The 12,600-nt window shown below is 46.3% G+C and overlaps 1 protein-coding gene across 1 annotated transcript in view; it reads left to right on the forward strand.

Annotated features, from left to right (window-relative positions):
* SETD1A (SET domain containing 1A, histone lysine methyltransferase) overlaps positions 1-12,600 on the forward strand; it is a 117,206-nt gene that overhangs the window by 94,191 nt on the left and 10,415 nt on the right. Inside the window, exons 16-17 of the mRNA XM_082261133.1 lie at positions 1,728-1,838; positions 5,442-5,561. Of these exons, the coding sequence (XP_082117259.1) occupies positions 1,728-1,838; positions 5,442-5,561 (231 nt within the window). The remainder of the gene's footprint in view (positions 1-1,727; positions 1,839-5,441; positions 5,562-12,600) is intronic.

A 12,600-nucleotide genomic window follows, 5' to 3' on the forward strand; every position in this document is an offset into this window, starting at 1 on the left:
CAAGGATGCGCACACAAGCAGAAAGTGAGAGGAAATATGTCCAATGTGTGGGGAATAGCAAAAACTAAAAATGAACATACTGTAATAATAATCCTTACATAATGATCTAATCAAAATACTTTGTAACAATAATATTGTTAGTGTATTTATGAATGAAGGCTGAAAGCATGATTTTGCAGATTGTCTTCACACTGAAGCATAGATGCCAGTCTGTACTCCAGAAATACAGATTTGCCTCTGGCGGTTTAGCTGGGTGGAGCATCTGCAGCGGGCGGAGGATAAGCTGGGTGGAGCATCTGCAGTGGGGTGGAGCATCTGCAGCTGGCGGAGGATAAGCTGGGTGGAGCATCTGCAGTGGGCGGAGGATAAGCTGGGTGGAGCATCTGCAGCAGGCGGAGGATAAGCTGGGTGGAGCATCTGCAGCAGGCGGAGGATAAGCTGGAGCATCTGCAGCGGGCGGAGGATAAGCTGGGTGGAGCATCTGCAGCAGGCGGAGGATAAGCTGGGTGGAGCATCTGCAGCGGGCGGAGGATAAGCTGGGTGGAGCATCTGCAGCGGGCGGAGGATAAGCTGGAGCATCTGCAGCGGGCGGAGGATAAGCTGGGTGGAGCATCTGCAGCAGGCGGAGTATAAGCTGGGTGGAGCATCTGCAGCGGGCGGAGTATAAGCTGGGTGGAGCATCTGCAGCGGGCGGAGGATAAGCTGGGTGGAGCATCTGCAGCGGGCGGAGGATAAGCTGGGTGGAGCATCTGCAGGGGGCGGAGGATAAGCTGGGTGGAGCATCTGCAGCGGGCGGAGGATAAGCTGGGTGGAGCATCTGCAGCGGGCGGAGGATAAGCTGGGTGGAGCATCTGCAGCGGGCGGAGGATAAGCTGGGTGGAGCATCTGCAGCGGGCGGAGGATAAGCTGGGTGGAGCATCTGCAGCGGGCGGAGGATAAGCTGGGTGGAGCATCTGCAGCGGGCGGAGGATAAGCTGGGTGGAGCATCTGCAGCGGGCGGAGGATAAGCTGGGTGGAGCATCTGCAGCGGGCGGAGGATAAGCTAGGTGGAGCATCTGCAGCGGGCGGAGGATAAGCTGGGTGGAGCATCTGCAGCGGGCGGAGGATAAGCTGGGTGGAGCATCTGCAGTGGGGTGGAGCATCTGCAGCTGGCGGAGGATAAGCTGGGTGGAGCATCTGCAGTGGGCGGAGGATAAGCTGGGTGGAGCATCTGCAGCAGGCGGAGGATAAGCTGGGTGGAGCATCTGCAGCGGGCGGAGGATAAGCTGGAGCATCTGCAGCGGGCGGAGGATAAGCTGGGTGGAGCATCTGCAGCAGGCGGAGTATAAGCTGGGTGGAGCATCTGCAGCGGGCGGAGGATAAGCTGGGTGGAGCATCTGCAGCGGGCGGAGGATAAGCTGGGTGGAGCATCTGCAGCGGGCGGAGGATAAGCTGGGTGGAGCATCTGCAGCGGGCGGAGGATAAGCTGGGTGGAGCATCTGCAGGGGGCGGAGGATAAGCTGGGTGGAGCATCTGCAGCGGGCGGAGGATAAGCTGGGTGGAGCATCTGCAGCGGGCGGAGGATAAGCTGGGTGGAGCATCTGCAGGGGGCAGGGGATAAGCTGGGTGGAGCATCTGCAGCGGGCGGAGGATACCCAAGGTTTTCTTGGCATGCTGCTTACGCCTAAAGTCTTAAAGTCTATAGTTTTTCTTTGTTAATGTGTTTTTTTTTTTCCCTATTAATACAGGGTACAAACAGGGTGTTGTCTGAGCGCCGCTCAGAGCAAAGGCGTCTACTCAATGCCATCGGCTCTTTCTCAATTTTGGACAGCGACTTGCTAAAGCTCAACCAGCTGAAGGTAAGAAGTGGTTGTAATTCTTTGTTCTGAACACAAGAGGGCGATGTTGACATTGTAGTAATGGAAACAATACATACTTGATATGTATATAGAGGTTGAGAAATGCTACAGTACAGTGCTAACTCTGCCTTGTCAGTTGTGACAAATGTCATGACAAAGGTTTCCATGTTGTTACATATCCCATAACTATCACTAAAAGTCTCACTGCTGCAAGAAAATAGACCATAGTCTCTTTGGTGACTTTTTTTTCTCTGGTGAAGTGCCTAGGAAAAATAAAAGTTAAAGGGTTCGTAACCTTTTAATGATGACATTCCCTAAATGAATTCATATGCCTCTAAAGTAACTCTTGAGTATGTCATTTATCAGCATGGTCAGTTTGCATCCTTCAGCTCATAATTGGAGCTTACAGGTATGTTGTGGTCCACATAGCCAGCCTGATGGACACCCCTGTCCCTGCTGGCACACTTCTGCATTTTGATTGACAGCAGCTCCTAGTATCCTTAGTGTCAGAGCTCAGCAGCCTATAGTAGCATAGATAAAACCGGCAAAGCAATGCAAGAATATTCTCCGCCAATCCTTAACTCTGCATGCCCTCTGCATTTTGATTGACTTTGGCTCCTAGCACCCCTGCTGTCAGAACCTAGCAGCCTGTATTGGCGTGGGTCACACTGGTATACAACTGCATTCCACCACCCCATAACTCATGCTGCTGCCACACCCCCCAAACATAGTAAAAACTAGAAAGAAAAGCCTCACAGGACATTTGCAGAAAGTTAGGCTTTACAGGAAACACAAGGTTTATAACAAGTAACAGCTCTTTACTGGATGACCTAGGATTTTATTTTTTTGTGTTGCATGGTGATTTTAAAATGAGAGACTTTACATTGTAAGCTATGCTACCCTTTTTACCCAAATATAAGACCAGGTCTTATATTAATTTTGGCTACAAAAAACAGATTAGGGCTTATTTTCAGGGGATGTCTTATTTATTTACGGTCTTTACAAAAAGGTTCCTGTGTCCCCTGTCTTCTCTCCCCCTGTCCGCTCAGGAAATTATGTAAAAAAAATAAGCCCTAGTTAAAGTCCTTGTAAAATCATGTAATCCCCTTCTTTAAAAAGATGATATAATGTGCAGTGTGTCTCCTTGTGTAAAATACCTTTTCTCTATCGTTTATTGACGGACGCAGTCCTCTGATGCATATCAGTAGGGTAATACCGCCCCCTACAGGAGTAGGACACTAGGCAGAAACAATTTCTATAGGCAGTCCCTGGGGGTATACCCTCTCTCTTCCTGCTATAGGATGTCAGTTTTAATCTGCCTAGTCAGGAGTAAGGACCTAGTTGCTTGCTGGGATCTTTGGTCCTGGCATGGGAGTACTTTTTCTCTATAGATTTTTTTTTTTTTAGCTAGTCTTTTCTTCTCCGGAATGTTTTTCCTGTGAGATCTTCAAGCAATTATGCCAGGATGGGCGACAGACTGGACCCCCATATCCAGTGGTCACCCTAGTCTGGCCATCGAGTGAGTGCAGACCTTAGTTCCGCGCCCGGTCGGCCGTGACATAGTCCCACTGGACAGGGACTGGCCCCGCAAGTTAAACGTCTCGCTAGGATGCACATGACAGTCTAGGCTTATGTCGCAGCGCTCCTATTTGGCCAACAGCCCCCCTACTCTGGTGGCGTGGGGTCCTGTCGTGAGCTGGCGCCCGCCTGTGTTCCCGGTATGGTGAATACACGTTCACCCCCTGGCGGATTTTGGGGTGGACGCGGGCCCTCTCTCTGGGATGGTTGGACCCTCACACTCCTGGGTTTCTCTCTGTCCTGTTGTGACCCCCACCGCTCTTGCCCCCACCCCCATTTTGTTGTAGCCTTTGTCTGCAGTTATGGCGGCGGCCATCTTGGGGGGGGGGTGGTTTTCGGACATTTTGCTGTGGATTTTTGCTGGGAAGGCCCTTCTTATCTTCTGCTGCGCAGGATAAGGCGCGGGTGGACGCACTGGTTGTTTCGATGCGCAAAACCTTAAAATTGGAGGAAGCGGCTGTCCTACGTGGAAGATGTTAATTGCCTGGTGTGAGTCTCTTAAACGCCATCCTCGCTCTTTCTTGGAGGCTCAGGTCTTGACCTTCCTTCAAAGGGGGGTAACAGAATTTGGCCTTGAGTACCATCAAGAGCCAGGTGTCAGCTTTGGCAGTCTTCTTCCAAAGGCCCTTGGCCACACACTCCCTGGTGCGTACCTTTCTTTAGGGTGTCTGACATTTGGTTCCTCCAGTGTGGTCTCCGTTGCCGCCTTGAAAATGGATTTTATAAGTCAAAAATGCAGTTTGTTTACTTTCTGCTAAAAAAACTTTCCCAATAAAAAAAAAATTACTAAATCCTGATTTTCCATCAGTTTAGGCCAATATGTATTCTGCTACATATTTTTGGTAAAAAAAATCCTAAAACGTGTACTTATTAGTACTAAGTTATTAGTAATAAGTGTAAACTATGGGATAGATTTCTGGCTTTTTTTTTTTTTTTATTGTTTTTACTAGTAATGGTGGCGATAAGTGATTTTTATTGGAACTGCGACATTGCTGTGGATAAATCTGACACCAGTGACACCAATGCAGTGATCAGTGCTAAAAAAAAATGCACTGTTTCTGTATAAATGACACTGGCAGGGAAGGGGTTAAGACTAGGATTGATCAAGGGGTTAAGACTAGGAGTGATCAAGGGGTTAAGTGTGCTCTTAGGGGAATGCTTTCTAACTGTGTTGGGGATGGATGCGTTAGAGCACAGGTGTCAAACACAAGGCCCACGGGCCGAATGTGGCCCCCCAGGCCATTTCATGTGGCCCTCGCACCTCTCCTGCAGCTGCAGCACCCCCTTGTCTCTGCCCCCACCTTGTCAATGTAGTCGACAGCAGAGAGGACAGAACTCCTTTGCCAGATCCTGCACTCCTCTGTGCAGCTGTAGAAAGGCTCCTCTTTGCTCCCCCAGGACATGGGGTGCTCTGGACATCTAATCCTACAGATATAACTGGCCCTTTGAGGGCAACCATAATACTGATGCGGCCCGCGATGAAATGTAGTTTGACACCCCTGCGTTAGAGGGAAAGAGAGATCGGTGTTTCAGCTTAGCTGAAACACAAGATCTCACCCTTCCTCTGTGACAGAACAGCAATCTGCTTTGCTTACGTAGGCAGATGGCCGTTCTGTCATTCCCCTCCCCTATCGGGGGTGGCCGGCGGCCATCGATGCCGCCGGACCCGCTGATTGGCTCCTGCTGTGTCTAATCACAGCAGGAGCAGCGCTCTGGCAGCATGCTCACCCCCGAGAACCCCTGCACCTATACGTGACTTTGCACAGCCGGCCTGCCCTGCTGCAATATATATGCAGTAGACGGTCCGGAAGTGGTTAAATCTTTTTACAGAACGGATTACATGATTTTGCAGGGACTTTGAATAGGGCCTATTTTAGGGGTAGGGCTAATGTTGCATCTATCCCAGAAAATAACGCTACGTCTGATTTTTGGGGTAGGGCTTATTTCCGGGGGGAAAAACCAGTATTGGTAGGACATGATGTATTGCCTATAAATAAACTGCAAACATGTTATCTGCTTGTACAGTTCCGTAAGAAGAAGCTGAGATTCGGCCGCAGTCGGATTCATGAGTGGGGTCTCTTCGCCATGGAGCCCATCGCTGCTGATGAGATGGTGATTGAGTACGTCGGGCAAAACATCCGTCAGGTGAGGCTTTGTTCAGCCACTAGGTGGTGTGTTGCTACATCCATTTTCACAGCTAGGTTAGGCTTTGTTTATCCACTAGATGGTGCTGCAGCATTCATATTCATGACTGCCTACCATAACCTACTATAGAGTTTCAAAAATCCATTCATCGGAAATATCAATTATGTTATATTCATCTAAAAGTTTTATCTATCCCATTCAAATGCCATTTTTTTCATCGAAACCTTTAAATGTCCATTCTGCACTCTTTGTTTTCCCTACCTTGTGAAGCAAGATAAGGTCGCCTAAAGCTGGATACACACTATACAACTGTTGTTAATTAATTTCCTTTAGATTTACCTTCAGCTATGTAGTACAAGGGCCTGCCTGATTGCATACAAAATTGAGTGTTTAGGTTTGACCTCATATTATATGGTTTTGGTAAATCTAAAGGAAAAAAATCTAAGGAAAATTGTATAACCCAGCTTAAGTCCACTGTCTGTGGGAGGGCGACTGCTTATTTGTGGCTGTGATGTGTTCACGCCCCCCCACAGGCCCCATCGCGCTGGTGTCTCTGCTGCAGATTCCTCCTCTGGATGAAGACCACTCCACTGCTGGACAGCCAATGGGCAGCTCCGTGAACACCTGAAGGAGGACCCTGCCTTATATAAATAGAAACCGAGGGAAGCCTCAAGACTGCAGAGTCACCTGACTGCAGACTTGAAGTAAAAATAGTATTTAGGGTTTTTATGCAATGCTAAAAATCATTTAGATGGGGATGAGAGGGGATAGGAGGAGCCCAGAAGTCCGCTTTAAAGCCCAACTCCGAGCAATTATTCCCCCCTTTAATCAGGTGCTGCCCCCCACTGTACAATTCTTCCACAAAATGTCCTCAGTCTTCTGAGTTGAATAACGCCCCCCTACAGTGCCTTGCGAAAGTATTTAGCCCCCTTGAACTTTGTGACCTTTTGCCACATTTCAGGCTTCAAACATAAAGATATAAAACTGTAATTTTTTGTGAAGAATCAACAAGTGGGACACAATCATGAAGTGGAACGAAATTTATTGGATATTTCAAACTTTAACAAATAAAAAACTGAAAAATTGGGCGTGCAAAATTATTCAGCCCCTTTACTTTCAGTGCAGCAAACTCTCTCCAGAAGTTCAGTGAGGATCTCTGAATGATCCAATGTTGACCTAAATGACTAATGATGATAAATAGAATCCACCTGTGTGTAATCAAGTCTCCGTATAAATGCACCTGCACTGTGATAGTCTCAGAGGTCCGTTTAAAGCGCAGAGAGCATCATGAAGAACAAGGAACACACCAGGCAGGTCCGAGATACTGTTGTGGAGAAGTTTAAAGCCGGATTTGGATACAAAAAGATTTCCCAAGCTTTAAACATCCCAAGGAGCACTGTGCAAGCGATAATATTGAAATGGAAGGAGTATCAGACCACTGCAAATCTACGAAGACCTGGCCGTCCCTCTAAACTTTCAGCTCATACAAGGAGAAGACTGATCAGAGATGCAGCCAAGAGGCCCATGATCACTCTGGATGAACTGCAGAGATCTACAGCTGAGGTGGGAGACTCTGTCCATAGGACAACAATCAGTCCTATACTGCACAAATCTGACCTTTATGGAAGAGTGGCAAGAAGAAAGACATTTCTTAAAGATATCCATAAAAAGTGTCGTTTAAAGTTTGCCACAAGCCACCTGGGAGACACCAAACATGTGGAAGAAGGTGCTCTGGTCAGATGAAACCAAAATCAAACTTTTTGGCAACAATGCAAAACGTTATGTTGGGCGTAAAAGCAACACAGCTCATCACCCTGAACACACCACCCCCACTGTCAAACATGGTGGGGGCAGCATCATGGTTTGGGCCTGCTTTTCTTCAGCAGGGACAGGGAAGATGGTTAAAATTGATGGGAAGATGGATGGAGCCAAATACAGGACCATTCTGGAAGAAAGCCTGATGGAGTCTGCAAAAGACCTGAGACTGGGACGGAGATTTGTCTTCCAACAAGACAATAATCCAAAACCTAAAGCAAAATCTACAATGGAATGGTTCACAAATAAACATATCCAGGTGTTAGAATGGCCAAGTCAAAGTCCAGACCTGAATCCAATCGAGAATCTGTGGAAAGAACTGAAAACTGCTGTTCACAAACGCTCTCCATCCAACCTCACTGAGCTTGAGCTGTTTTGCAAGGAGGAATGTGCAAAACTGATAGAGACATACCCCAAGCGACTTACAGCTGTAATCGCAGCAAAAGGTGGCGCTACTAAGTATTAACCACATCCCGCCCGCCCTATAGCAAATTGATGGCGGGATTGCGGACGTCATAAGACGGCGGCAGGATAATACAGCTCTGCGCGCCCCCCCGGTGATGCGAGGTGTCAACCTGACACCCTGCATCTCCGATCTCGGTAAAGAGCCTACTGATGTAGGCTCTTTACCATGTGACCAGCCGTGTCCAATCACGGCTGGTCACATAGTAAACAGGAAGAGCCGTTGATCGGCTTTCCTTAGTTCGTGCCTGACAGGCACGAGTAAAGGAGCCCTGATCGGCGGCTCCCCTGACGGGGGGGGGGGGTGCCACTAGAACCACCAGGGATGCCCACCCATGACCCCAGTGATGGCAATCAGGGCTCAGAGCCCCCCATTGCCCTCCCCAGCAGTGCTGCCCACCAGTGCCCTCCCTATCAGTGCTGCCCACCAGTGCCGCCTATCAGTGCCCATCAATGCCGCCTATCAGTGCCCACCAATGCTGCATATCAGTGCTACCTATCAGTGCTACCTATCAGTGCTACATATCGGTGCCACCCCATCAGTGCCGCCTCATCAGTGCCTGTCAGTGCAGTCTCATCAGTGCAGAAAAAAAATTATTTATTTAAAAAATTGTATAACATAAACAAAAAACTTTTTTTTTTTTTTCAAAGTTTTCGGTCTTTTTTTATTTGTTTAGCAAAAAGGAAAAAACCCAGAGGTGATCAAATACCAGCAAAAGAAAGCTCTGTATGTGGGGGGGAAATGACATAAATTTGGTGTAGGTACAGTGTTGCATGACAGCGCAATTGTCATTCAAAATGCAACAGTGCTAAAAGGGGAAAATTGGCCTGGGCAGGAAGGGGGTGAAAGTGCCCGGTATTGAAGTGGTTAACTTAAGGGGGCTGAATAATTGTGCACGCCCAATTTTTCAGTTTTTTATTTGTTAAAGTTTGAAATATCCAATAAATTTAGTTCCACTTCATGATTGTGTCCCACTTGTTGTCGATTCTTCACAAAAAAATTTCAGTTTTATATCTTCATGTTTGAAGCCTGAAATGTGGCAAAAGTTTGAAAAGTTCAAGGGGGCCGAATACTTTTGCAAGGCACTGTAATGATTCAAACCACAAAACCGTGTAAGACATCAAGGGGTGTCCTCACAGCGCCCTACAATTATTGCGTAACACTGAGGACCACCCAGCCCAGGGAAGAGGTGAAGTCAACGCTGTTCGCCCCTGTTCACATCTGAGTGTTCCGATGTTTTAGGCAAAACGCTCAAAAAGGGCAGATTACAGGCGTTTTTTATTTTTTTTCCATTGGTCATTAGTCAACCTAAAAACGCCTGCACAAAAACGCCTGAAAAAATGCCTAAAAAACGCCTGTAATTAGCAACACCAAGATGTGAACGTAGCCTTAAAACTGCTTTGCCATACTATATACACCTTGATATTTTTGACAAGACCCTATCATTGGGAGTCTCTTGCAGACCCTGCTAGTGGAGGTTTATGAATTATGACATGTGATTTTTATATGAATAACTTTTTTTCTCATTTGTGTGAAATGCGTCCTAAGCTGGGCTTTGTCCTCTCCACTGAATGCTTAGCAGAAGATTACAATTTTACTTTTTGTTACTGACCTCCAAATTTTGGAGACATGAGAGTGGAGGCACTGTGTTTGGTATGACTTCAAAATTCTCAGCACCAAGTGTGGGGCTCTTTCAATGTCATCATACACACCTTTTTGGATACCTAAAATACAGTGGCATCATTGAAAGGAGACGCGCCCCCGCTTCCCGGGAGACGCACCCCCGCTTCTCGGGAGACGCGCCCCCGCTTCTCGGGAGGAGCCTCTTCTCGGGAGGAGCCTCTTCTCGGGGAGGTGGGCTCCCGCTTCTCACAGTTCAAGAAACTCAATAGGGAACTGTGTAAACAATGACACTTGAAGTGTTTAGACGGCAATCTTTTTTTTTTTTTTTTTTTTCTACCACAAGGAGGAAGGAAAGAAAATTGCTTGATTCCCCCATCAACACAGCCCGTGTTACCAGGAGAATTCCTCCCACAGTGCTGTTTTGTTCTGCCGGTGGGGAGCCTTCCCTGCCGGCAACACACAGTCATCAGTGTTGCTGGCTATGGCAATCATTCAGAAAAATACGACAGGCTGGTTGTACACAAATTGATCGATCGATATACTTTTGTACAACCACAGTGCCCAAACATGGATCAAAATTCAGTCGGTCCCCTGCTGAACCTGAGAAATTTCGATCCATTATGGCCGGCTTTAGATTTGAAAACCAACCAGTTGGGATCCTCCTTTATGTTCGTGATCTCCTCCTCCACCTCTTCAGACCTTCTCAATAATTAACTAGAACATTCTTTTCTGCAATGTCTGCTTATTTAAATATTTACAATGAAGCTTATAAAAAGAATGAGAGAAATATTTGTCTTCTTCCCCCTGTGATCAGTATTGTTCTGAGCACACAATTTATGTTTATGTACAGTCTATGTAATATTAGCTCACCCATTCAATCTTTGAACATTTGATCTCCTCCTGTACTGTTATTGTATCTTCTGTCGTTGCCAAAGAACTGGCAATGTTCTCTTCTTTTTCATGGTGGTTGAAAATAGCGCTGAATCAGATCTGACTACACCCATTATATAACATTCCCATAGAATGCCAAGCTAGGATAATGGTAATCTCCACTCCTGTCTGTCTGCCAGATCTGAGTCACCCAAATCACCTGCATTACTTTTTACTTTAACCCTTTCGCTTCAGCAGCCTTGTGTTTTTTGCATTGCACTTTTGGGTATAAAGATTGCTTAACCACTTCTGGACCGGAAGATTTTCCCCCTTAATGACCAGGCCATATTTTGCGATTCGGCACTGCGTTACTTTTAACAGACAATTGCGCGGTCGTGCGACGCTGTACCCAAATAAATCTGATGTCCTTTTTTTCCCACAAATAGAGCTTTCTTTTGGTTGTATTTGATCACCTGTGCGATTTTTTTATTTTTTGCTCTATAAACAAAAAAAGAGCGACAATTCTGAAAAAAAAAAGACAATTATTTTCACATTCGGCTATATAACATTCTCAAAAAAAAAAATTCTAAATCAAAATTTAAAATTTTAGGCCAATTTGTTTTCGGCTACATATTTTTGGTAAAAAATAAAATAAAATCACAATAAGCGTATATTTGATTGGTTTGCACAAAAGTTATCACGTCTACAAACTATGGGAAAGATTTGTGTCAATTTTTATTGTTTTTTTTTTGTTACTAGTAATGGTGGCAATCTGCAATTTTTAGCGGGACTGCGACATTGCGGCGGACAGATCGGACCCCTAACTGACATTTTTGACAATTTTTTGGGGGGACCAGTGACATTACTACAGTAATCAGTGCTAAATAATATGCGCTGTTACTGTAATTTTTATTTATTTCAGGTTCTTATTTAGCGCTGTCAATTTACGCAGCGCTTTACATATACATTGCACATTCACATCAGTCCCTGCCCTCAAGGAGCTTACAATCTAAGGTCCCTAACTCACATTCATACATACATAGTAAGGCCAATTTTATACAGGATCCAATTAACCTACCAACATGTCTTTGGAGTTAAGAAAGGTGAACTTAATAATGACACTGGCAGGGAAGGGGTTTACACTATCGGTAATCAAGGGGTTAAATTTGAGCCTAGGGGAGTGATTCTAACTGAGGAGTGCATTGTTTGTGAAATGATCATAGAGACCTGTGTTCCTATATAGCAGTGATGGTGAACCTTGGCACCCCAGATGTTTTGGAACTACATTTCCCATGATGCTCATGCACTCTGTGGTGTAGCTCAGCATCATGGGAAATGTAGTTCCAACACATCTGGGGTGCCAAGGTTCACCATCACTGCTATATAGGATCACAGGCACTCTGTGATCATTCCAGAGAGAAGGACGGTCAGCTGTGTTCACAACAGCTGATCGTTGTTCTCTCTCAGTGAGGAGCGATTGCGGGTGTCAGGCGGTATTGGAGCCGCCTGCCCACTGCATCGGCTTCCCTGCTGCCGAGTGGGGGGCGGGAGGGCGCAGCGGCAGTGCAGGTGCACGATCGGCGTAGGTCTATGTCCCGCGCAGGAGGGCCGCAGTAAAAAGGCGGTGGGCGGTCGGGAACCAGTTAAAGGGAATATGTTACAACCATATTCAGGACGTAAACCTGTTGCGAACGGACCGGCCCCTGCACCTCCCTGATCTCCGCTGTGACGGCTAGTGAGGTTCTTCTGCCTCCTCACTAGCTGTCACAATTTAAAAAAAAAACAGGCCCCGTCCCCGTCCCCCCCCACCCGGCCGTGCCACTGATTCGCAGGGCTATGTGTATTGAAAATTACAAGGTTCGGCAGCTTTTGAGGCTGTCGGCTTGTAGTATTCAATGAACTACCACAGCGCTGTGGAGCACCATGGTAGTTCATTGATTCTTCCTGTCCTATTGTATCTGCTTGCCTATAAAGGGAAGCAGATACACTGGCAGAGACCTGCATGGTACCAGCGATCTGCTGATTGCTGAGGCAATGCTTTACAGACTCCAAAAAAAAAAAAAAAGAAATGCGGTTTTTTCGTTCTCTATTTTTTTTTTTTTACCTGCAAAAAATGCGCATTTATTATTTTTTTTTTTTTCTCCCAAAAAGTGAACTTCTACAATAAAGCCCCCTTCGTCTAACTTTTTTCGAAAGCTGTAGAATAAAATGCTTGCACGATAATTGTGCTACTGTTTTTCACATCAATACTTTCAATAAAAAAATAAC

This window comes from Pelophylax lessonae (assembly GCF_965119305.1).
Source record: "Pelophylax lessonae genome assembly, chromosome: 6".
Lineage (NCBI taxonomy): Eukaryota > Metazoa > Chordata > Amphibia > Anura > Ranidae > Pelophylax > Pelophylax lessonae.